A 27,593-nucleotide genomic window follows, 5' to 3' on the forward strand; every position below is an offset into this window, starting at 1 on the left:
ACTTTTCATGCTCTGTTGAGAAATTTGACGTTCAAGTTTATCTGTCGTCTAAATGTGTCTAATAATTTGATTATCATGCTGCTGACTAAACCCCAGTTCAGTAATGTGAAATACCACTCTTGCATATGGAAACACTGGTATAGTGCCTTATTTTAGTGTTCTGATTGCTCTGTTTTTATTTATTTTTTATGGTGTGATGTTTTTAATGTTCTGTTTTTGTTTGTCTTCTTATTGGACCTAGTGTCTGTCAATAAAGAGTTGATGATGATGATGTATTGTTTATCATTGTACATCTCATTCATGGCCAAGTCATTCATTTACCATCCTCAAACTCTCCCCCCTCCAGGTTTCACTGGCCTGCTGTGCGAGGAGAACATCAACGACTGCGACCCGGAGCCGTGCCACCACGGCGTGTGTAAGGACGGCATCGCCACCTTCTCCTGCCAGTGCCAGCCTGGCTACACAGGCTCCATCTGCCACGTCCAGGTCCAGGAGTGCCACAGCAGCCCGTGCCAGAACCGGGGCCGCTGCATCGACCTGGTCAACGCCTACCAGTGCAACTGCCTGCAGGGAACTACTGGTAAGTAGTAGCCAGGACTAGGGCTGTCACGATTATGACATTTTACATGACGATTAATTGTCACTCAAATAATTGCGATTAACGATTTAATTGTGTATTTGTGGTTGATAATTACATTTCAGTTTGGCCTTTAGGCTTTGAAGTTGCACATGTTAGATATGACACATAACCTATATAAGAAATCCTTTTCAGGCTGTGACCTCCCAAAATAATCATAATTGAACTGGGGACCCTCCCACCCCGACGAGAACTTTGTAGGAGTTGAGGCATTCAATTTAATTTGACTCGGTTCCACAGATTAATATTGTGAAAATAGCAGACCTACTGTACAAGCTTTTGCTAGGTGGTGGCTTTTTCCCCCTCTTTCTTATATTAGTTGACAATTTGGCCAATATTTAACCAGTTTTTATAGTATAGTTTTTTGATAACTTTTGATGCAGTAATTGCCTTCTTTCTTTTCTTTCTGTCTTTTTTTAAGTTTTTTAATGTTTAATGTTTTAATGTTCAATTCATTATCGACCTTTCTCTGTCCCTGCAACACACTCTCGCGTGATCTAGCATCGGTAAACATCGGACGTTAGCGCGATCAGAGGGCGCCCACTTAGGAGACCATTTGTAGGATTTGTGCCCCTAGTGGCTCCAATTGGGATAGTGTATCTTTAATAATTGAATATCTTTGGTAGTAGTAGTAGTTAGCCTGCTTGACCATAGACCCCGCCCACTCTCAGAGTGGACTGTTTCTCTGGTCTGGAGCTGAGTACATGAATCGGCAGTGATCAGCCAACATTTTCGGCTGATCCAATGAGTGCGGGGGGTGGGTCTAACGAATATCCAATCCACGCCGCAGACCGTTTTTTCAAGCGACGTCATCATCAGAGCGTCATCATTAGAAGACGAGGTGCTCACATGGTGCTCACGAGGAGACCTGTAGTGATTGGGTTTTTTGAAAGCAAAGCACCTCCCACCCCCCTCCCTTCCAGAAATCGCCCACAATAGGGCACAGTTTCAGACTACTGCGTAAGCTGAGTCTGAGATCAGGCTAAGTAGTAGAAGTAGCAGTAGCAGCAACAGTAGTAGTAAAATATACCACACAACATCCTGCATGACGGGTAACACATTGCACCTTGATATGTTGAGAGTGGTGAGTCATTCTAGCCTAGTCTCTCTCTCTCTCTCTCTCTCTCTCTCTCTCTCTCTCTCTCTCTCTCTCTCTCTCTCTCTCTCTCTCTCCCTCTCTCTCTCTCTCCCTCTCTCTCTTCCAATGCTAAGCCCTTGCTGCTTAATGGCCAAAACCTTTTTTCATGTGCTCTCTGGTTTTCTTCTGTGATTCATTCTCAGGGTCCCTGAAAGTATTGCGTTGGAGGGAACACAGCTTTAAATGGAAAGAGTGCGACTCAGGCTTCCTGCATAGTTGTCAGCTTAAAATGTGTGGAGCTGTGTGTGCGTGTGCGTGTGTGTGTGTGTGTGTGTGTGTGTGTGTGTGTGTGTGTGCGTGCGTGTGCGCGCGCACGTGCGTGTGTGTGTCTGTGTGTGTGTGTGTGTGTGTGTGTGTGTGTGTGTGTGTGTGTGTGTGTGTGTGGCAGTAAGGCTGGACCAGCACGTTGTTCTGAGGATTAGTCGCTCCTGTGCCTCAAGTGCAGTCTGTAATGCACTGTACCCACCAGAACACGCTCACTGAAGTCAGCTAAGGTCACTCTGTCAGGCCTCCCACATTCACTGACTCCTATTCACTGCAATTTGTGGTCTCTTTGAGTCGTACCTTTTCTTTTTCTCGTTTAGCGTCTCTCTCTGTGTGTGCGTGTGTGTGTGTGTGGGTGCGTGCGTGCGTGCATGCGTCTCACTTTAACACTTACCCTAATTATAGTGACTCAGCTGTTGACTGCAATATCTCTGTTTTGGTCTTGGTCGTCCCTCCCCTTGGTTTCTAATGGTATTCTGAGCAGAGCACTACCGTCTTTAGTTTCTACTTCTCTTCACAGGTTCTCACTATACTAGGGTCTCTTCGTTTTATAAAGTTGATGTGCCACTCCCTCTGGTGGACAGGACATGTAACTGATCGGATTTGTTACCCATAAGTGATAAAAGTGAAGGTGGGAGATTTTGGAAGGTCCCACGTTTGGGGAACCACTTACTATATTTCATGAAAGAGTTAATAGTTTTATATTTAGGGATTTTTTAATAGTAAAAAAGGGCAAAGAAGTTTAGGGGTTTGAGCAAGACTCTGAACCCCTAATTGCAACCGATGTGGAGGTTGGTGCCTTGCATGGTTTCCTCCGCCATCGGTGTATGAATGTGTGTGTGAATGGGTGAATGTGATGCACAATCTATGTAAAGCGCTTTGGATAAGAGCGCTATATAAATGCACCATTTACCATTTATTTCCATTTACCAAGATATTCACATGGATGGACTGGTAAAATATCGGGGGTAAATAATACGGCCCCCCTACTAAACTACACTCTATTGTTATAATAAAAATAATCACGTTGTGATTTTACATTTGTATATTTTGATATTCTATATTTTTGTCCAGTTGTTTGAGTGAAACCATAATTGAGACAAGCCTTGGGCTTGTTTTTTTTGTCATACATTTGGCATGTTTTTAAACTCGCACTGCCTGTACATTTAAAAAAAAACATACAATCAACAATTCATCACATTTCAGCAAACCAACAAGGGTGTGATGACTGAGACGTATTACTTTTAAAGTGATCCCTGACTAATACGACAAATATGTCTTAAAACATTATAATTGTCCTCTATAACTACAATGTAAAATTAAAAACACCTTAAATATTTTCTTTCACAAATGTCATGTGTAGTTTTTATGGCATGCATGTGCAAAAAAACAAAACACAAACACATTTGAAATATTGATTTGATGCTCATATTAACCATAGGAAGTATTAAGTTTGTTTTTATTTTCACATGCATGCCATTAATTCCATAGGGATAGATCACACTTGACATTTATGACATCATCAACTTGCGACGGGCATTTTCCCTATCGAGTGAAAGATTAGCTATTTCTAGAAGAAATAAAATAATTGAGGTGTTTTTAATTTTACATTGTAGTTATAGAGGACAATTATAATGTTTTAAGACATATTTGTCGTATTAGTCAGGGATCACTTTAAACATTCACTCATTAAGAGTTTACTTTAATGATCATCGATCACATAAAGGGCAAATGTACAAAGGGATAATTGTCCCCTGCTAATTACGTTGTCTGAGTTGGTATTTTCATTTCTCTCTCTCTCTCTCTCTCTCTCTCTCTCTCTCTCTCTCTCTCTCTCTCTCTCTCTCTCTCTCTCTCTCTCTCTCCAGGGACCAACTGTGAGATCAATGAGGATGACTGTGCCAGCAACCCCTGTGAGTACGGGGAATGTCAGGATGGCATCAACGAGTACAAGTGTGTGTGTGCTCCGGGATACACAGGTAAGGCTGAAGCCATGATTTGTATACTTTGTCATACGACGCAATTACATGCCAATAATAGCAGCTCTACAAGCTCGCAACCTGGCGCGTGGCAAGCTGGTAGATCTGCTATTTTCGGTGAGGAACAGCGTCATACCGACAAAGCATGAATTAAGCATAACCCGGTCTCAAGCTTTCGCAGTGAGAGACTAAATGTTCAGAAAGCGATCTTTGATATCAAATCAAAGAAAGAGGTCCCTACCTGGAACTTGCACAAAACGTTAAGTCTAACGAACGAAAATCCTGTTTGTCCTACGCAGCCTTTGAGGTGTGCATTGGCCTTCTTTTAACAGTTTTAGTGATTTAGTGCCATTCCTGAGATATCTCGCGAAATTCCCTTTGATGTTCGCAGTGCCTTTCCCGAGATATCTCGCGAAAAGTAATATATTACTGTAACTGCGGTTATCCTACCGGGTACAATGGCGGAAGGTCCCGAGCCGATCTCCCTCGCTGATTTATCATCATCACGGATCCACAAGCACAAAATAGTAATCCCATAACATTGAGGCAGACGGGGAATCTCATCTTTAATGTCCATTATCTCAAAACAACACTTTCAAAGCGCGGATGGCAATAGATGCTCGCTTATAAAACACATGTTGAAAAGCACCGATCCGATCCGTCATTACACCACGTAAACAATGATCGATTCCGGTGAAGGACGCGATGACGTCAGACCGGAAGTTTTAACGCTATGGACTTCTGGCCTTCAAAATAAGAGACTGGCCGTTTATGGAGCCAGCGAGAGGCACTCATTTTAATCCGTTAATTTCTGGGGCTCTTAATGAGTTAACCCTTAAGTGCTGTTCGGGTCATTTTGACCCGTTTTACATTTTCATTTGGAAAAAAAAGGTAGAAGTTAAAAATGTTTCCACCTGAAACTCACTGGCCTTAAAGGTTCTTCTGAGATGAACATGTAAAAAAAATATTTTTGCACTACACCCATGCTACACCCCCCTCATATTTTTTGAACCTTAAGTGCTGTTCGGGTCATTTTGAACCGGAATCACAGAAATACACAGTATTATGCCAAAACACAGACACACAGTCACCCCCACTTCTAACACCCCCCTTCCGAAGCCCCATTCCGAACCCTCCCCCCCTTCCTATAAGCATGAGCAATATTGCCCAGTATTAAATTAAGTCGTTTTTTTTACATGGATTTCAGCTAAATCAGTAAAAACGCCTAGCTCTTTCAGTGTTTAATGTGATATAGCAAAGCAGAAATGCAAACATTTACAAAATATATCATATGAATTGTTTGGTATTGAGTCAAAGTCAATGTATCATGATGATTTGTTAAGTTAAAATTTATATTAGTGTTGTTTTTTTTAAACCAAATATCCACCGGGTCAAAATGACCCGAACAGAACGAAGGTGTAGTGAATCTGAACAGAACTTAAGGGTTAAGAGACTAGAATTCAGTACATAGCTTATAAAGTCACATAATTCATATGGGAGCAATGTGATAATACAGTAAGGTAACATGTGTGTCCCAAGTGAAATCACTTGGAAAAACACACTGAACGAGGACTATTAGCCACATAGGATTTTGAACATTCTGAAGATTCGGAAAAACGTGCACCTAATGAACAAATGTCAAACCAGGTTCTCTCTCTGAATCCATTCCCCTCAGGAGTCAAATGCAACGTGGACATAAACGAGTGCGAGTCCAACCCGTGTATGAGTGGAGGGACTTGCCAGGACAAGGTGAACGGTTTCAGCTGTTCGTGCCCCCCTGGCACGCATGGACTGCTCTGCCACTCTGGTACGGACCACTGCGCTTCCCAGCCATGTGTGCATGGAAACTGTGTTGAACAGCAAAATGGGTAAGCTTTCCTTTTTATTAGATATCGTTGTTGTTTGGGGCAGAAACCTCTTATCTCCACATTCTAATGTTCTAATTAATGCCCTACTTGATCATACTACGTCACATAAAAGCATCAAAAGTAGCAGATCTACAAGCTCAAAATGTGCTGCTTTGCGACGCATTTCCAGCTTGTAGATCTGCTACTTTAGCTATTTTTTTATTTGAATCCTGAAAAGTACGAGCTTTGACAGTTTCCACCCGACAGAGACGATAATAACGTTAATAACGTAGGTCACATGCCAAATATCATAATAACGTCAGCTTTATTTATGCAGATGAAGTCCCATCGCGATACAAGTTCTCTTTTGGTGTTGACAGTTGTGACTCTTGTCAAATCTTGTACAATTACTGAAGTAAAATCCAACCAGCTGCTGTAGTGAAGTCACTCGTTACTAGGGAAATCAGAAACTGGGTTATTTTGGGACATGGAAACTCGGAAGAGTCAGACGTGAGATTATGGTTGTGGTTCTGGTCAAACCATAATCCTCTTCCTAACGCTGGTTGAGCCAGTGTGGGGTTGTGTAGTTCCTGATGCCCAGAATCCACTCATACTTTAGGTCATTTTGCCCACAACACTGACTCAACACCAACAATAAGCAGATTTTCAGATGATTCAAAACTACCGTGGGGTCCGTCCTGGTGGCTCTACACAGCTAACCACATAAATACATAATTGCAGCCTGAGTTGGATGTCATCCATCCTGTTTAGTGCAGCGTACCCTCTCTTTCCTCGCTCTCTCTCTGTCCACTGCATCAGCAAGTGAAGCAGATCCTTCCCTAGACACAGTCAAATCCTCAGTTCTAATCTATCCATTTGTGGGTTCCATTTGCATGCTCTCAGAGTTAACTCACGGTGTAGTTAGGGTCAAATGCAGATGGCCAATCCCCCCCACAATGATCAATAAAGTATAACTTATGTCTTTGTGCCTTGACCATCTTTAAAAAACATAGTCTACCGCAGTGTTTCTCAAACTTTCAAATTCCAAGGTCTCCCCTTAACTCTGACAGTTTACAAATGGAACCAAATGGACCCGTTAGGGTTCATTTGGTTCCATGTATACACTGTCAGAGTTACAGACATGTATGGGTCAATTTAGACCCCCCTAAAGTCCCTGGAATCCACTTTGAGAACCATGGGTCTACCGAATACCGATACTTGTAAAAATGGTCCAAAAACATACTTTTTAACCATGCTTTTGCTTACACTTCTTTTACTCTATCTATACTCTATTAGTTTTTAATCAACCTTTTACCCCAGCTGATGTTTTTAGTTTTGCCTTTGCTATTTTTATGCCATTGTTTTTAAACCCTGTAACAAGTGTGTTATACTAGATAAAATGTATTGTTATCATTCTCTTTCTCCAGGTATTACTGTCAGTGTGTGTCAGGCTGGGTGGGGCAGCACTGTGGGCAGGAGCAGGATGAGTGCCAGTCCAACCCATGTCAGAACAACGGCCACTGCTTGGACCGGCACAACGGATACACCTGCCAGTGTCGGGCCGGCTTCACAGGTAAATACACATAGAATATACCTCAAACCAGCTTCACAGGTAAATACACATAGAATATACCTCAAACCAGCTTCACAGGTAAATACACATAGAATATACCTCAAACCAGCTTCACAGGTAAATACACATAGAATATACCTCAAACCAGCTTCACAGGTAAATACACATAGAATATACCTCAAACCAGCTTCACAGGTAAATACACATAGAATATACCTCAAACCAGCTTCACAGGTAAATACACATAGAATATACCTCAAACCAGCTTCACAGGTAAATACACATAGAATATACCTCAAACCAGCTTCACAGGTAAATACACATAGAATATACCTCAAATCAGCTTCACAGGTAAATACACATAGAATATACCTCAAACCAGCTTCACAGGTACACATAGAATATACCTCAAACCAGCTTCACAGGTAAATACACATAGAATATACCTCAAACCAGCTTCACAGGTAAATACACATAGAATATACCTCAAACCAGCTTCACAGGTAAATACACATAGAATATACCTCAAACCAGCTTCACAGGTACACATAGAATATACCTCAAACCAGCTTCACAGGTAAATACACATAGAATATACCTCAAACCAGCTTCACAGGTAAATACACATAGAATATACCTCAAACCAGCTTCACAGGTAAATACACATAGAATATACCTCACACCAGCTTCACAGGTAAATACACATAGAATATACCTCAAACCAGCTTCACAGGTAAATACACATAGAATATACCTCAAACCAGCTTCACAGGTAAATACACATAGAATATACATCAAACCAGCTTCACAGGTAAATACACATAGAATATACCTCAAACCAGCTTCACAGGTAAATACACATAGAATATACATCAAACCAGCTTCACAGGTAAATACACATAGAATATACCTCAAACCAGCTTCACAGGTAAATACACATAGAATATACCTCAAACCAGCTTCACAGGTAAATACACATAGAATATACCTCAAACCAGCTTCACAGGTACACATAGAATATACCTCAAACCAGCTTCACAGGTAAATACACATAGAATATACCTCAAACCAGCTTCACAGGTAAATACACATAGAATATACCTCACACCAGCTTCACAGGTAAATACACATAGAACATACCTCAAACCAGCTTCACAGGTAAATACACATAGAACATACCTCAAACCAGCTTCACAGGTAAATACACATAGAATATACCTCAAACCAGCTTCACAGGTAAATACACATAGAATATACCTCAAACCAGCTTCACAGGTAAATACACATAGAATATACCTCAAACCAGCTTCACAGGTAAATACACATAGAATATACCTCAAACCAGCTTCACAGGTAAATACACATAGAATATACATCAAACCAGCTTCACAGGTAAATACACATAGAACATACCTCAAACCAGCTTCACAGGTAAATACACATAGAATATACCTCAAACCAGCTTCACAGGTAAATACACATAGACCATACCTCAAACCAGCTTCACAGGTAAATACACATAGAATATACCTCAAACCAGCTTCACAGGTAAATACACATAGAATATACCTCAAACCAGCTTCACAGGTAAATACACATAGAATATACCTCACACCAGCTTCACAGGTAAATACACATAGAACATACCTCAAACCAGCTTCACAGGTAAATACACATAGAATATACCTCAAACCAGCTTCACAGGTAAATACACATAGAACATACCTCAAACCAGCTTCACAGGTAAATACACATAGAATATACCTCAAACCAGCTTCACAGGTAAATACACATAGAATATACCTCAAACCAGTGTTGATTTTGACAGCACATTTTGATTTAGTTTCAGTCATAGTCTTTTTGAATAAAATTCCATTCGTTTTAGTCATCTGAAACTGAAACGATTTTTTTTTTTGTTGACTAAAAGTTGATTTTGTCGACTAAAATGTATTTTGCCAGTCTTTGATGGAGTTGTAATGGCTGATTTTACACTTGGTTGCAAGCTGAAAATAGCAGATCTACAAGAGCACAACACGTCGCAGCGCAACGAGTTAGTTGTGAGCTTGTAGATTTGATATTTTCTGAGCACAACACCCAAGTTCATCCAAACATAAAATGACTTGTCTTTTAGTTCTACTGGATCTCTTCTCCACTAGGCTCTCCCTAACATTTTAGTCTGGTTTTTATTTGTTGATGAAATTGTCAATATATTTAATCTTAGTTTTAGTCATCATAGCTTAGCTTTTGCTTAGTTTTTATTTCGTTTTTGTCAGTGAAAAAAGGTAGAAGACAACATTTTTCGTCATAGTTTTAGTCGATGAAATCAACACTGCCTCAAACACACCTATATTCAAACAGTACCACTTTTTAACTAAACTAAATAGGAGAAAGGGTGATCTGGATGAAGGGGATAGGTATAAAATAAAATAAAAACATAATATGAATGAATCTCCCACTCCTTTTCCCAACAGGTGCGAATTGCGAGAGGAATGTAGATGAATGTGCCTCGGGACCCTGTCAGAACGACGCCACCTGCATAGATGAGGTCAACGGTTACAGCTGTCAGTGCAGCCCACCCTTCACAGGTCAGTTCTTACATACCGGGCAGAAACCTTGCATCTCCAAGTTTGATCTTTTACTTCACCTTCTTTTCCTTTCGGGCTGTTCTCTTCTTCAGGGGTCGCCACAGCGAATCATCTGCCTCCATCTCACCCTCCTCTTCTTTTCATTCACACTAGCTAACTTTATGTCAATCTGAGTTCCCAGAAGTTCTTTTTCTCGCCACTAGGGGGGCGAGAACTTTATGTTAACTTTCACTACATCCATAAATGTCCTCTTTGGTCTTCCTCTAGGCCTCCTGCCTGGCAGTTCCAACCTCAGCATCCTTCTGCCGATATACTCACTATCCCTCCTCTGTACGTGTCCAAACCATCTCACTATCCCTCCTCTGTACATGTCCAAACCATCTCACTATCCCTAATCCCTCCTCTGTACATGTCCAAACCATCTCACTATCTCTCCTCTGTACATGTCCAAACCATCTCACTATCCCTCCTCTGTACATGTCCAAACCATCTCACTATCTCTCCTCTGTACATGTCCAAACCATCTCACTATCCCTCCTCTGTACATGTCCAAACCATCTCACTATCCCTCCTCTGTACATGTCCAAACCATCTCACTATCCCTCCTCTGTACATGTCCAAACCATCTCACTATCCCTCCTCTGTACATGTCCAAACCATCTCGCCTCTCTGGCTTTATCTCCCAAACATCTAACATGCGCCGTCCCGTTGATGTACTTGTTCCTTATCCTATCCATCCTTGCTACTCCCAGAGAGAACCTCAACATTTTAGTCTCTGCTATACCTCCAGCTTTTATGTTCTTTTTTTGCACCCATAAATGAATGCCCTATTTTATAGGCTTCATCATATTGGCAATGGTGTATACAAGTTAGCGAAAATAGCCGATCTGCAGACATTATCGTAGGCATGTGAATATTGGTGGGTTGAGTGAGTGTTGATTGTTGTTGTGTGCAATGCAGGTAAACACTGTGAGGAGGAGCTGATTCCCTGTGCGTCGCAGCCGTGTGAGAGGGGAGGGGTCTGTCATCCTTCTCCTGACTATACATCATACACCTGTAGATGTCCCATTGCCTGGCAAGGTGTGTGTGTGTGTGTGTGTGTGTGTGTGTGTGTGTGTGTGTGTGTGTGTGTGTGTGTGTGTGTGTGTGTGTGTGTGTGTGTGTGCGTGCGTGCGTGCGTGCGTGCGTGCGTGCGTGCATGCGTACATTTATGTCTGACTTTGTTAGGGTGTATTAGGTTAAAGGGACACTATCAAGATGTACTGTAATTCTTGTATTTACAAACTGAAACACAATTGTAGTAGTGTTGAAAAATGTTGCTCCAGTGACATCACTGGAGTAATACGTAAATGTGAAAACTAGAGCTGGGCCATTAATCGAATTTCCATTTTGGCCATTACGATCTGTATAATACAATAATTATAAAATTAGATTTTCAAGCGCTTCCCGTTTATGCTTTAATTTAGTCTCTTGGGAATTGTAGGAAAAGGGCAATTTTCTGGCAATGAATATTTTAGTTTCCGCTGACTAACGCTTGAGGACTTTTGTGTGCGACTGTTATCGCCAAACCTGGTCGGGAAACCGTTTTTTTTCTTTTTTTTTGCCCGGAGCAGGGAAAAAACATCTACGCCGTGGCCAGTCATTCATTAACATTGTAGTGAGGGAGAAAAAAAATGGTTTCCATACACGTGCTGGTGCATGTGTGCTTGAGCGTGCGCTTGCGTGCCCTGTGAGTTTCAAGCATCAGATGACAATCAGCAATTAAATGAAATACACATAAAAAGTGTAATTTACACAGTACAGTCCTCAGGGTTGATGTGTCCTTCTTAACTCTGAGCTAATGAACACTCATGAGTAACAGTGAAGGAGGAAAAGGTTATATTTCTATCGATAACGGTATTATTTGTGACTCTCATGCAGGCCCTCACTGTAATGAGGATGTGGACGAGTGCAAGAAGAACCCCTGTCTGAACAGAGCTCACTGCATTAACAGTCAAGGCAGCTACACTTGCAAATGTCTGCCCGGATACAGCGGACACAACTGTCAGACCAACATCGATGACTGCTTGCCCAGTGAGTCAGCGTATTATTACCGTATTACGCCGTATTACTTATTATTAGGTGGTAGTGGTGGTCAAGTTTATGTAACATGATATCATGGACAGATGTACAGTTTATCACTCTGGGAAGTGATAAAGTAGTTCTGCCAAGAAGAATGGTCAGACACTAAGTTATACTGTGTGGCTTCAAGGCCTCTGGAACGAGCTGTACCATAACAAGATAGCTAGCTACTCAGTCCTACTGCGACATCTAGTACTACTACAATCTATCCAGTATCAATGATGTATCATAAGAGCTAGATATTAATATAATCAATGAACACATGATCTACTCTATAACGTCACACATAATAATCAATCATGATAATCTCTAATCTACTACAGGACCATGGACAGTTCAATAACGGTCCCAACATTCGCTATAGAGCTCAATTTAATCCATAGGCCCTGGACAGGAGATAGTGTACAGTAGGTACTGTACTGTACTGTACAAAGTCGACCAGGTTTACAGCCATATATGAAGTTCATTTCCAATTTCCAATACAATACAAAACCTTACGCAATTCATCTAAAATGATAAACCTGACTTAAATGACATATTTAAAAGAAAATAGCAAATGAGACACTCCATTTAATAATCACATGTTTGATTTTAGACTCGATTTAAAATGGTAAAAGAAGAACATTGTCTTATACGGCTGGATATGTTATGGTCATCCAACCGAATCACAATCAACCGATTTGCTGATAAATAAAGCCAAGAATCTTAGTTTAGTTACGTTGTCAAACATTTTTCTTTTGCTCTTACCATAAGTCTCTACATCCACTCTCTCTCTCTCTCTCTCTATCCCAGACCCGTGTCTGAACGGGGGTTCTTGTTTGGACGACGTGGGCCGGTTCTCCTGTGACTGCCGCCCCGGCTTCGTGGGGGAGCGCTGTGAGAGCGAGGTGGACGAGTGTGCCAGCCAGCCCTGTCTGAACGGAGCCTCGTGCCGTGACTACGTCAACAGCTTTGTGTGCGAGTGTCGGCCGGGCTTCGACGGGATCCTGTGTGAACACAACATCCCAGAATGCACTGAGAGGTAGGCTGCTCATTCAAGTGGACAGAAAAAACCTCTTATCTCCATACAGTATTTTAACTTTTGTTGTGTTTTTTTCCCCGTAAATTCAAGCCCTACTTGATCATACTACAGCGTCACACAAAAATAACAAAAGTAGTAGATCTACAAGCTGGAAACGTGGCGCTGTGTGTGACGTGTTTTGAACTTGTAGATCTGCAACTTTTTCTATTTTTGAATTTGAATCCTGAAAAGTTAGAGTTTATGAACATATGAGGTTTCCACCTCACAGTACATAACTATACCATGTTTATATTTTTCCTGTAGCTCTGCCTATTTGAAACAGAACACTGCGCTCTCTCTCTCCATTCCTGACCCCTCTCTCAATCGTCCTCTCTCCAGCTCCTGTCTCAATAATGGAACGTGTATCGACGACATCAACTCGTTCTCCTGCCGCTGTCGCCCTGGTTTCTACGGCACCTTCTGTCAGTACGAGCACAACGAGTGCGACTCCCAGCCCTGCAAGAACGGAGGCACCTGCACCGACGGCCTGGGCACCTACCGCTGCACCTGCCCTGTGGGATACAACGGGCACAATTGCCAGGTATACTGCTGGGTGCATTTAGGAATGTGTGTAACGTGCTTATGTGTTTTCAATGAGAAAAGGCAAAAGGACCTAAGACAGACTCACCCTAGGCTGCAATGCCAGCCTGACAGCTTATCGCGGGTTCGAATCCCGATCCCGACGACCTTTGCTGCGTGTCACCCCCACCCCTCTCCCCATTTCCTGTCAGTCCACTGTCCTATCAATAAAAACATAAAAGCCCCCAAAACAATCCACCAAAAAAACAAACAAAATAAAGAAATACAGCATCAATCATTTTAACCACTTTATCTATTTATATGTTGGCTATAAAAAAGAAATAGCAGACATACAGGATCACAGCGTGTCACTTCATGCCGTGCTGCTGCAAGCTTGTACATCTGCTATTATTGAGCATTTTACAAAATAAATCTTGAAAGTATTTGGACATTTTGAATAATGTTGAAATGTTTATATATATATCATTTTAGGGATCCTAAGACATGCACGTTCAGGCCTAACCCTCCTCCTTCTCCCCTGTCTCTCTCTGTGCAGAACTATGTGAACCTGTGCAGCCAGGTGCGCTGTCGGAACGGAGGCACCTGCTCCCAGACTGAGACGTCCTGGACCTGCCACTGTCACGTAGGATGGACCGGCCTCTACTGCGACGTCCCCAACATGTCCTGCGAGGACTATGCTGCCAGGAATGGTGAGGATCGAGCCGTTGAGTATTTTTGCTTTGTTTAACAATGACAGTGAGATACTTGTTTGCACTAACTAGCATTGACTGCTATGGTCCTATTGCAAGACACTTTATGTATATATACTTATATACTTTCGCCCCCTCTATTGTTGCACCTTCTCTTTATTGGTACTGTACTGCTCTGTTTTTGTTTTTTTGTTTCTTTCTTTCCTCTTATCTATTTTTTCTTACGTCTCTGTAACTTTGTAAATAACTGTATACTGCTGTGCTACTACTGGACAACTGAATTTCCCCCTTGGGATAATAAAGGTATCTATCTATCTATCTATCTATCTATCTATCTATTCTATTAAACAAGATTGTTATAAGTACAGATAGTACAGTGAAAACGTATGCTAAAACTAAAACTACATTCTGGGACAGTGTGCTAATGATATTAGAGGAAAACATGGGTTATAAGATTAGCGACCCCAGAGTATCATATCTTGGCTTGATACTCGAAGACACAGTAGGACAAGAGGACGTTCATCTGTTCAAAATCCTGACACTGGCGGCTAAAAAAAGCCATCACAAGAAGGTGGTTGAAAGAGGCTCCTCCTAGCGAGGAACATTGGTTGGACGTTGACATTGTTGAAGAAATCAGCCTCATGGAAAAGATTACGTATAACCTGAGGACCAAAGCAGAGACATACAAAAAACGTTGGGAAAAATTGTATTTCTATAAGAGTAAATGGTGTCGTCGTCCCCACCAATTTCTGTATGTGTTTTTTTTTGTCATGGCAGTTTGTTGATTGAAATAAAAAGTTTAATAAAGCTCAAACTAAAAATATTCCAGGCAAACTTGTAGCTTTTCGGCGAAAATCGTCGTTTGACTCCAAATAGGTCATTTGTGTGAATTCTGCAGATCCGCTGAGAACATGTTTCCTTTAGTATTCCCTCTAGTGTTCAGCACAAGGAAATGCATTTACTTTTTATTCATGCAGTGATGCATTTATTTATGCATTTGAGTACCCCAAAAAGCGCTCTATAAAGAAGAAACTAACATTGTCAAGCGACTGAATGGAATGAAATATCATCTGCCCTGCTGTTCCGTGGCACATGGTGCACACAGTGTCTCTGAAATCTGTAGCCAAAGTTCTGTTCTTTCAATAAACGCGAGGCAAATTCCATACAGAGGGAGAAAAAAACAGGAGTAGTTTCACAAACACAGATATCAGAGATCATGGAGTTTCCCTTCAGAATGAATGAATGGACTTGTGGTTGACTCGCTTTGCATTCACAGAGCTGTGTGGAAATGAGCCGTAAAAGTTGCTTACTGATTCCCTGCTTGCAGCAGAGTCTTGGATTGTTGGAATGGATCCCCTTTTCAACATATTTGTTTTGACACTCCAACAACTCCAGGTCCCTGGTTTCTATGCAATCTGTTGAGAATTGTGCTGTGCAGTGCATATCCAACCATGTGGACTTAGGAAAGGATGAATAAAGTGACCAAAATTGAGATTTCCATCCAATTATCATAGTCTTCTCTTTTGAGAGGCTGAGTTGGCAGTCTGGCAGTCAAGCAATGTAAAACAAGGAAAAGAAAAGAACAAAAGTATGAACCTTTTAAAGAAAACATTTAAAACAGGGAATCCGGGACCCCTAGGGGGTCCTCAGAGTTACTACAGGGGGTCCTTCAAATCTTTGTGTGATAGAAACTGTTTTCTCCTTTTTTATATTAACCACTTAAACCATAACGTCCATATTCTAAGAACTTTAGCCAAAATTCGCAGATCTACAAGCTCACAACGCCTCGCAGTGCTATGTACTGAGTGAAAGGTCAAGTTTATTAAGTATTGACGGTTCAAGTGGTTACATATCTGAAAACATAAATTGACATGAATCCAAAATACACTGATAATTGTGCTGTCAAACAATGAAACTATGGAATCTGGGGGTCCCTACTTCATCTCTCTCTCAGCTAAGGCGTCCTTTGCCTGAAAACGTTGAAGACCCCCTGTTTTAAAGAAAACCTTTACGAGAACATTCCTGTGTGTATTAATCATGCTCCTGTGATGGTCTGCTCTGCATCAGGTTTGGAGCTGGAGAAGGTGTGTAAGAACGCAGGGCGGTGTGTGAACGTGGATAACTCCCACCAGTGTCAGTGCCAGCCGGGATACACGGGCAGCTACTGTGACGAGAGCGTCCACGAGTGCCAGTCGTACCCCTGCCGGAACGGAGCCACATGCATGGACTACCAGGGAACTACCTACGAGTGCATAGTAAGGAAGGGAATTCAGTGTGTGTGTGTGTGTGTGTGTGTGTGTGTGTGTGTGTGTGTGTGTAGGGCTGTCACGATATGACATTTTACATGACGATTAATTGTCATTCAAATAATTGGCGATTAACAATTTAATTGTGTTTTTGTCATTGATGATTACATTTCTTTTTGGCAAGAAATTACTGACATATTTGACAACTTACTACTTAAAAAATAACATTGATAGTGGAAATAGCCGATCTACAAGCTCACAACGCGTCGCGATGCGACGCGCTGTGAGCTTGTAGATCGGCTATTTCCACTATTTTTGACTGGAAACGATTATGACGATTATGAAAAATAATCAGGATTATGTCAAATAATCACGATTAGACGATTATGTAATAATTGTGACAGCCCTATGTGTGTGTGTTTGTTGGGGGGTCTGGTTTGTGTTTCGTGGGCCTTGTGAATGTGTTGGATTGCTTTCAGTCACTTCAAGGTTCAGCCGGTGTGCAGTGTGCTCAACTACAAAGGAACCGTAGTCTTTGAACTTTTATTTGTTCGGGTGCAGGTTCCAAGCAACGCTTTTACATCCAGAAACCACCGCACTCACATTGTCTTCGTCTATTGCTTTCAGATAGTATTAGTTTGAATGAGGAGGTTGTTGTTGTGCCTCTAGTCTTCTGCATAGTGAGAACTAATCTCTGACTATCCAGACACCACATCAATCCAGACACCAGTCCTCCACCACCTTCACCGGCTACCTGTTAATTAGGCCTAGAATTATTGAATGCTTTAACCAAGTGAAAAATAGCAGATATACAAGCTCACAGCGCGGCACCGAGTGCCGCGCTGCGAGCTTGTAGATCTGCTATTTTTGAAAAAGTTGTGAAAATGTGTGCAAATCTTTGGATATATGTATTTTCAAAGCGAACGTTTGTAACGCAAATTTTGCTTCTGGGTGGTCCCTGGAACTAGATATTTTGTATGGGGGTCCGTGGCCAAATAAATATCATTTTGGGGGTCCTTCACATGAAAAGGTTTGAGAACCACTGACATAGTAGTCTCTCAAGAACAGACTAACTGAGCTCCAGTTAAGTGAAAAGGACCTTTTCTTTGATGATGGCTGGCCAGATTGCTGACATGGAAACATAGGTTTTTCAAAAAGTCTTAGAAGGATTCAAAAGACACGTCTGAAAAACCTTTTCAGACTCGCATTCCGCACATCCCCGGGTCGGCCTTTTAATTTAAATGTTTTTTTTTTCTTTGCATAGTTTTTAGCCTTAACTAGTTATTCTCATAATAAGTTGTTTCTTTTATTCGTTCTGTTGTGTGAAGCGACTTTGAGTACCAAGAAAAGCGCCGTGTAAATTGGATGTATTATTATTATTATTATTATTACCCATAATAATATTATTAACTCCTCATTGTGTGCCTACAGTGTCGGCCAGGCTTCCAGGGCGTGAACTGTGAGTACGATGTGGATGAATGTCACTCCAACCCCTGTCACCACGGAGGAACCTGCATCAACCAAATCAACCGCTTCACCTGCCTCTGCCCGCCCGGAACACGGGGTAACCTCACATAAACATATGAGCACACGCACACACATACTGTACGCGCATGCACACACAACACACACACACACACACACACACACACACACACACACACACACACACACACACACACACACACACACACACACACACACACACACACACACACACACACACACACACACACACACACACACACACACACACACACACACACACACACACACTAGGGCATTCACGAATTTAGACGAATAGTGATTTTTAGTATTCGAATTATTCGACCTCAAAGTATTCGAATAGTCGAATATTCGACAGGACTGGCCAAACTGTCAAATATTAAGTAAGCAAGAGGCAAACATTGTGAAAATAGCCGATCTACATGCTCACAACGCCTCTCGTTGCGAGGCGTCTTGAGCATGTAGTTCTGCTATTTTCACAATATTTATCTGCAGAACCGAGTCACATTAAATGTAATACCTACAATTCCAAGTGCTTGTCAGGGTTAGGGTCCCCAGTTCAAATATGTTTATTTTGGGGGTCACGGCCTAAAAAGGTTTGAGAACCCCTGGTATAGAGCATTAACAAATTCATCCACCAGGGGCATTGACAGCTAATTCTTATGACTTCCTATCTAGCCAAGCTTTATAAACTATATATTTTTTAAAGAGAAAACAATAATCAAAATAAAAAAAAGCGAATATTCAACTTCTAATAGTGACTTTCGATATTCGAATATTCGAATATTTGGTGAATGCCCTAGTACGCACATGCACACACAACACACACACGCACACACGCACACACACACACACACACACACACACACACACACACACACACACACACACACACACACACACACACACACACACACACACACACACACACACACACACACACACACACACACACACACATACGCTGATACCCTTCCTCTCTCCTCTGTGTGTGTGTGTGTGTGTGTGTGTGTGTGTGTGTGTGTGTGTGTGTGTGTGTGTGTGTGTGTGTGTGTGTGTTCATTCAGGGCTCCAGTGTGAGGTGAACGTGGACGACTGCGCCCCCAAGCCCGGCTCGTGGCCTCGCTGCCTGAACGGGGGCCACTGTCTGGACGGCGTGGGCCGCTACACCTGCTCCTGCCCGCCGGGCTTCGCCGGGGAGCACTGCGAGGGCGACGTGAACGAGTGCCTCTCCAGGCCCTGCCACTCCCCCGGCAGCCTGGACTGTGTGCAGCTGGCCAACGACTACCAGTGCCGCTGCCGCCTGGGATACACAGGTACAGTTAACGCTGAAAATAGCCTTAACTGTATTAGCGTTAACGCAACGCTAATACAGCGTTAAAGTGATCCCTGACTAATACGACAAATATGCCTTAATACATTATAATTGTCCTCTATAACTACAATGTAAAATTAAAAACACCTCAATTATTTTATTTCTTCTAGAAATAGCTAATCTTTCACTCCATATGGGAAATGCCCGTCGCAAGTTGATGATGTCACAAATGTCAAGTGTGATCTATCCCTATGGAATTAATGGCATGCATGTGAAAATAAAAACAAACTTAATACTTCCTATGGTTAATATGAGCATCAAATCAATATTTCAAATGTGTTTGTGTTTTGTTTTTTTCCACATGCATGCCATAAAAATTACACATGACATTTATGACATCATCAACATGCGACAGGCATTTCCCCTACTGAGTGAAAGATTAGCTATTTCTAGAAGAAATAAAATATTTAAGGTGTTTTTAGGGTCCCCAGTTCAAATATGTTTATTTTGGGTTAGACATAGGTCTATGTCTATGTCTATGTCTAATTAATCGTCATGTAAAATGTCATAATCGTGACAGCCCTAGAGGGGGGCCGGTGTGTGTGTGTGTGTGTATGTGTGTGCATGTGTTTTCTGTGCATGCATGCATGAATGAATGAATGAATAATTACATTTTCGTGTCTGGCTGCCTTTCACAGCCCACCCCTTACGGCGGTGGTTCTCAAACCTTTTCATGTCAAGGACCCCCAAAATGGTTCCTGGAGAAAAGATGGATTTTACGGATTAAAACACATCCATGACTTAGCCTTGCAGTGATGCTTATCCAACATCGACTCATAAATAACATTTGAATGACTTTGGAGAAAATTAAAAATTAAGCTATTAAACTGGTTTTTGCTTAACTTAGTGGTTCTCAAAGTGGATTCCAGGGACTGTGGGTTCCTTTATGGGGGTCTAAATTGACCCATACAAGTCTGTAACTCTGACAGCATACAAATGGAACCAAATTAACCCGAACGGGTCCATTTGGTTCCATCTGTATACTTTCAGAGTTAAGGGGAGACCTTGAAATGTAAAAGTTTGAGAAACACCGGCTTAACTTATACGCCATTGCACGCAAAAAATAGTCGATCTTCAAGCTCGTAGATCTTCATTCATGACTCCTCCTCCTCCTCCCGCCCCACAGGTCAGCACTGCACAGAAGACGTGGACGAGTGCACGCTGCAGCCCAACACCTGCCAGAACGGCGGCACCTGCAGCAACCTCATCGGCAGCTACGTGTGCGTGTGCGTCAACGGCTGGAGCGGCCCCGACTGCTCGGAGAACATCGACGACTGCGCCACCGCCGCCTGCAGCCCGGGCTCCACCTGCATCGACCGCGTGGCCTCCTTCGTCTGCTTCTGCCCCTACGGGAAAACAGGTGTGTGTGGGCCAGCGGGGATCAAACATCGCTGTTGTGTTCTCTTTTAGAAACTTACGGTTAACATTCATAACCCCACAGTTCTCCTGATAATTTGGGTGAGGGTGGTCACATCGAAACAAGTATTGTAAGAGAATAGAAGTTTTATCTTGATTCCCAAGGCAGTTTACATTAGTCCTGACCGCATGGATTAAAGTTATCAGTGGCCAAGAAAGACTGATTTCTGTCATTTGGATTCCTATGAACGCAGTATGTCTTCTTTCCGTGGAAGCATATTTTGCAACGAAAACAGCCTATCTACAAGCTCTCGATGCGTCTGCAATGCATAGAAGTGTACACTTCTTTTTTTTTTAAAGATTAGTTTTTGGGGCTTTTTATGCCTTTATTTGATAGGATAGTAGACTGACAGGAAATGGGGAGAGAGATGTGGAATGACATGTGGCAAAGGTCGTCCGGATTGGGAATCGAACCACCGGCGACGCCAGCAGGCATCATAGCCTAGTATGTGGTATGCGCCTTGACCACTAGGCCAGCAGGCGCCCCCAGAAGTGTACACTTCTACTGTATGTTGGTATGTCGTAAAAGTGGCTAAATATGTATTTTTAGACACAATAAGACACTACTTGCCCCAATAAGTCACATCTGCCCATGAAAGATTGCGGTGCATCTTGGGAATGGCCTTATTGTGTCTAAAAATACATATTTGGCCACTTGTACGGATGCCCCCACGCACTGAAATTAGACGTAAAAAACCTCTGTAAATTGTTAAACCAAATTACATCAATACCTTGACTAGTACAACAACTGTTATTGACTAGAATGTTTACTTGACAGCATTATGCTGTTTTGTTTTGAATATATTGGCATGGGAACTGGACTTTTGATGTCAATTTTTCTAAGCAAAATGCTGTAATCAGGGGAAGGGGGTACTCGGCTTCAGAAATCAGTTTAAGGGTGTACTGCAGCCAAAGAAGTGTGTAAACAGTGCTTTGGCTCAGTGGTTCTCAAAGTGGATTCCAGGGACTTTGTGGGTTCCTTTATGGGGGTCTAAATTAGACCCATACAAGACTGTAACTCTGACAGTGTACACATCAGTGTTGTTTTTGACAGCACATTTTTTATTTAGTTTTAGTCATGGTCTTTTGAATAAAATGTCTTTTAGTTTTAGTCATAATTTAGTCACCTGAAAAGTATTAGTTTTAGTCTAATTGTAGTCGACTAAATATCATACGATTTTAGTTGACTAAATCTACAGTTGATTTAGTCAACTGAAATACATTTTGACAGGCCTTGATGGCATCGTAATGACTGAAAATAGCGTGCTGAAAATAGCCGATCTACAAGCTCACAACGCGTCGTGCTGCGACATGTTGTGAGCTTGTAGATCTGCTATTTTCAGTACGCAAAACCAGAGATCAACCAAATATAAAATTACTCTCTTCTCCACTAGTCCCTCCCTAACGTTTTAGTCTGGTTTTTATTTTGTTGACGAAATTGTCAATATATTTAGTCTTAGTTTTAGTCATCACAGATTACTTTTTATTTCGTTTTTATTTCGTTTTCGTCTGTGAAAAAAATGCAGTCGACAAACATTTTTCGTCATATAGTTTTAGTCAACGAAATCAACACTGGTAGAAATGGAACCATTTGTATACTGTCAGAGTTGACATGTAAAAGTTTGAGAAGCAGTGCATTGGCTGACTCCTCTCCATGCCCCCCTCCCTCCCTCCCTCCCTCCAGGTCTGCTGTGCCACATAGACGACGCGTGCATCAGCAACCCGTGCAGAGAGGGCTCCCAGTGCGACACCAACCCCATCAACGGCATGTTCAACTGTAACTGTCCAGCCGGCTACGTGGGCAGCACCTGCAACATCGACAGAGACGAGTGTAGCATCGGTGAGAAGGAGCCATAAAACACTGCCTTAGTTACATGCACTTACTCTAGCTGTGGGTTTATATACCTACAAGCAGTGGTGTAAATCAACTAATCACATTCACTCATATACTGTAATTAAGTAACATTTTGAGGTATTTGTGCTTTACATGGGTATTTCCAATTTCCAATACTTTTACTTTAAACTTTAATAATACTTTAATCCACTACTATCCATATTGTACTTAAAAAACTAAACAAAAAAAACATACATTAACCACTTTAGTCCTATTTTATACTTAGGCTATTTTCAAACGTTAATTTGGTACTTTTACTTTTGGTACTTTTACATTTTAATGCCAACACTTTTACTCTAGTACATTTTTAATTCCAGACTTTTACTTGTAATTCAGAGTATTTCTATATTGCAGTATTGATACTTTTACTTAAGTAAAATATTTGAGTACTTTTCCCACCACTGCCTACAGGTAACATTTTATTCCATTACGCTGTTCCTCAGCCTGGCCTCTGTTCTGACTTGTTACGTACGTTTTTGTTACGTTATGTTTTTGATTGATTAACTCTCCCAACGCTTTGAACGTTCACGTTCGCCCGATTTCGCAAGACCTCTCCGCCAATACGGCGCTCGTTCGGTTCGTTCGTCTGATGACTGTAAGCTGATGAGGGGTCGCGCGGCCGTCTACTGTAAACACATTTTCCGCGGTGATGGTGTAAAAAATCCATTATGCGTTGTATCAACGGAGAACAATTCACTTCCTTGTTGATTTCCTCTGGCTGTAAGGCTCTGTGGCCAGTGACTGGTCTTCTTCTTCTTCAACACATAACAGGCAAATTCACATTCATTCTCGCATGACGCCGCCCTCTGCTGCCTGGCAGACCAAAGTGCACTATTGCACAACCCAAAAAAATAAAAATAAATAAATAAATGTCTGTCTGTCTATCTACTATAACGTCGCAAAGGTAAGCCGCTTTTTGATGGCACCAGACCCAATAAATAAATAAATAATCTGGCAGTAGGAGAGTTAATCAGAAATGTAAACGGCACATGGTACGGTAAGACATCAAAGCTAAAAGTATGAATGACACAAAAAAGTTCTGGGGCCTTGTTTCCATTGTGGTCCTATATATTAAATTCATCAACATAGCATACGAAATTAAAACAATAATACATGTCATTGACAAATACACTATGAGCTATGTTTTCGTAAATGCCTTAACCCTTATCCCTAAATGTCTTTGCCTTGTTTTACTATTTTGAAAAACATTTGAAATTAGCTGATCTACATCGGCACGTTGTGAGCTTGTAGATCAGCTATTTGAACTATTTAAGAATGTTTGTCAAAATAGTAAAATAGGCCAAGAAGTTTAGGGATATGGACGAAAATAGGGCCCTCTATGTACAAAAGAGATGGGAATGTCATTTACCTCCCTTTTATTTGTGGTCTCCTGATACTGTAGATGTACTTTCAGGGCAGTTTTACACTTCCTTTAATGAATGGTGTCTGTCAAGGCATTCCACATTTTGGTGGTAACGTAACGTTACCTTACGATCATGTTACTGTATGCTCCCAAGCTGTGGAATAAACGCCCCATTGCAGACAGAACTGCAGACTCACTCACCCAATTTTCCACCGGATCTGAAGACTCACCTCCTCAGTCTCCACCTCACCCTCTAGCACTTGGCTACGCCATAGTTTCAATGTGCAGAATGTTATTTACATGTTGTTTAGACAGTTGCTAGGTTCATTGTTTACCTGGTGTCCTAGTTTCCTGAGGCACTGCACTGTTCTCTCTTTGTAGCCTATTTACAGTACATGATTGATTATTTACCTTGTTTATTGTTAAGCCGCTCTGGATAAGAGCGTCCTCTAAATGCCTAAACTGTAAATAGTAAAATCTTAAATTGTTACGTTTACGGTACGTTTACCATCACATAATTATTAAAGTAACAGTTATATTACATTCCATTATGTTATTACAGTTTATTTTTATTTTTATGACAGTCACCTTCATGGATTAAAGTTCTCTGTCGCCATGACCGATTTCAGTCATTTGGATTCCATAGAGGCTGGCATGTCTTCTAGTACCCGTGCACCGGAAATAGCAGATCTACAGGCTCACCAAACGTTGTGCTGCGACATGTTGTGAGGTTGTAAATCGTCTAGTTTCGGTTAATTGCGACCGTCAGGTCGCAGTTTAGTATCAAAACCTCCACCGGCCGTCCGTCCGTCCGTCGGTCGGTCGGTCGCACGTGTCACGTCACACCTTTGCCCTGCTCATATCTCCGCATCAGTATGACATCAAACCACATGTGTACACAAACCTTTGTGTACGTTGCTGTGGCAACGCCTGATACTGAGGTGATGTGTCACTGTGACATCACAGGTGAGATCGCAGTGATGTCAGATACTCAGAGCAGGGATCTCCATATTTAGGCATAAACAGGTGACATCACAGTGATGTCAGATACTCAGAGCAGGTATCTCCATATATGGGCATAAAATGGATTCTGTTAGGGATCTCCATACTGTATATGGGCATAAAAGGGATTAGTGATGTCAGATACTCAGAGCAGGGATCTCCATATATGGGCATAAAAGGGATTAGTGATGTCAGATACTCAGAGCAGGGATCTCCATATATGGGCATAAAAGGGATTAGTGATGTCAGATACTCAGAGCAGGGATCTCCATATATGGGCATAAAAGGGATTCAGTCAGATTCTCGGAGCAGGGATCTCTATATATGGACAAAACATTGATTCTGTTAGGGATCTCCATTTATGGGCATAAAAGGGATTAGTGATGTCAGATATTTAGAGCAGGGATCTCCATATATGGGCATAAAAGGGATTGTATCCCAGATGATGCCCTGTTAGGAGAACCACACTAACAGAATCCATATATGGCCAAGATAGATGGCCAAGACCAAGACAGATGGTGCGACCTCGCCCTTTAGGGCGAGGTCGCGTTTCGCCCTTAGGCGTCTTACTGGTGTACTGTAATCAGATAAACAATAATCTTCAAGGTATCTCAAACATCCACCAAACTCTTAAATGTAGAAATATAAACTCAGATAAACTGTCCAAATACAGTAAATCACATAAGTAAAGAAATAAACCTCCTCACAATATAAAAATACAAAGTGTAGAAGTCTACAAACAAGAACAGTCAGTGAGGAGCTAGGCTACTAGCCAAACAAATACAGCATGTGCTCTCAATTAAGCATATATGATATAACACAACATACAGAGGCATAGAGGCATCTAAATACTCAAGAACAGACCATGGAAGATGGACTTACTTTGGTTTCATGAACGCACACAAAGGAAAATGGATTAAACAGAAATGCACAGAGAGCATTGTGACTTGTCCTCTCTGTGGCAAACACTATAATGAATCAAGAAAGCCTCTGCAGATGATTACCTAATGAAACACCTGTCTGTAGCTAATTAGAAACTGAAACACCTGTCTGCAGTCCATGACCAAGTCCAGCCACTAGGCGTCTCTGACAGGCTTTCTGACACAGCCGCCCCCAAATGTCTATCTGGACATTTGAACAACTAAGAAAGGCTGTCAGGGGCATCTTCATTGAAGTGTCTGGGAAGCTCAGCCCTGGTAGGTACTGACGGATGAAGGTGGACCAGAAACTGTCTATCAGTGCCTGGCTGTGTCGCTCTGTCAGTTGAAGAAGAGATGAGTCTCGGCGTTCCATGTCCAGAAGGTTTGGGATGATCTGATCTGGCGTAAGGGGGTCCAGCTGGTTAAATGGGGAAATGGGACATTTGCCCTTGAAGGCTTTGGCTTTGACTTTATTTGGGAATGAGTCCATCTGGGCTGGTTGCAACAGCGTCCTCTCTGCTGCAATGTAGTCATGGGCATGGTGAGGCAGGCTTGTATCGGGGGCAGCCGCCCCGTGAAGGGACCTCGCAGTGACTTGGAGAAGCTCCTTCCGTGTGTGGAAGAGGCTGAGGTCAGGGACCTTGGAAGTAGGAGCTACAGACACCACTCCCATGGAGCAGTAGGACTCAGTCTGCTGGGGTTCTACGGCAAGATGCTCTGCACTTTGAAGGCTGGGCAGTAAAGCCTCCTGCATAGCTTGTAAAGTGGCAGCTGAAGTTGGCCAGAGGAGGGGTGTGACAGTGGCTGTCTGCTGGTCCTGCTCAGACCTGGATGCTACCTTAGAAGTCAGGGTGTCAACTTGCCAAGGGCGGTTGGTATGACTGAGGTTCTCACTGGAGAGTAAAGCAGTTGTGATATGGAAGCATTGTTGCTCACCATATGGGCTTTGGATGGGACCCATTGGACCTTGGAGTGACCAACCAAGTAGTGTTTGGGTGGCGACAGGTCCATCCTGTGGTCCTCGACATACAGGCTGGATGGGAGTGATCAGATGGGGTAGGTCAGACCCGATCAGCAGTAATGGCAGGGCATGGTCCACTGGCGGTAATGGAAGCCCTCTCAAATGTTGGTACTGCTGCTGTAGAGCAGTAACTGGATAAGTGTGCTCGGCAAAGCTTAACCCATTAGCAGTGAAGGCATTAGAGATTTTGTACCGTTCAGTAGGCTTGAGCAGCGGGGATATCTCTAATGAAACTGCGGCACCATCAAGTAGTTTGACAGGCTGGTGGACGGTTCGCAATGGGAGAGTCTCTGGGCAGACTGTGAGTTTGAGTCTCTGCACGACCTCAGGGAGAATAATACTTCTCTCGGATCCGTCATCGAGGATAGCATGGGCCTCCATGGTGTGGTGACCGTTGTGGAGGAGCACCTTCACCAC

The 27,593-nt window shown here is 42.2% G+C and overlaps 1 protein-coding gene across 1 annotated transcript in view; it reads left to right on the forward strand.

The window, feature by feature from the left end:
- The window catches only part of LOC308289535 (uncharacterized protein), a gene marked incomplete at its 5' end in the record, with an annotated part of 138,822 nt that overhangs the window by 67,386 nt on the left and 43,843 nt on the right, over nt 1-27,593 (forward strand). The window contains 15 exons of the mRNA XM_080731239.1: nt 347-580; nt 3,908-4,018; nt 5,694-5,886; nt 7,293-7,438; nt 9,910-10,023; nt 10,984-11,103; nt 11,944-12,096; nt 12,937-13,165; nt 13,544-13,745; nt 14,280-14,433; nt 16,501-16,688; nt 18,111-18,243; nt 19,253-19,501; nt 20,687-20,920; nt 22,661-22,816. Of these exons, the coding sequence (XP_080587365.1) occupies nt 347-580; nt 3,908-4,018; nt 5,694-5,886; nt 7,293-7,438; nt 9,910-10,023; nt 10,984-11,103; nt 11,944-12,096; nt 12,937-13,165; nt 13,544-13,745; nt 14,280-14,433; nt 16,501-16,688; nt 18,111-18,243; nt 19,253-19,501; nt 20,687-20,920; nt 22,661-22,816 (2,616 nt within the window). The remainder of the gene's footprint in view (nt 1-346; nt 581-3,907; nt 4,019-5,693; nt 5,887-7,292; nt 7,439-9,909; nt 10,024-10,983; nt 11,104-11,943; nt 12,097-12,936; nt 13,166-13,543; nt 13,746-14,279; nt 14,434-16,500; nt 16,689-18,110; nt 18,244-19,252; nt 19,502-20,686; nt 20,921-22,660; nt 22,817-27,593) is intronic.

The sequence above is a fragment of the Nannobrachium achirus genome, assembly GCF_963921795.1.
Source record: "Nannobrachium achirus genome assembly, chromosome: 1".
Lineage (NCBI taxonomy): Eukaryota > Metazoa > Chordata > Actinopteri > Myctophiformes > Myctophidae > Nannobrachium > Nannobrachium achirus.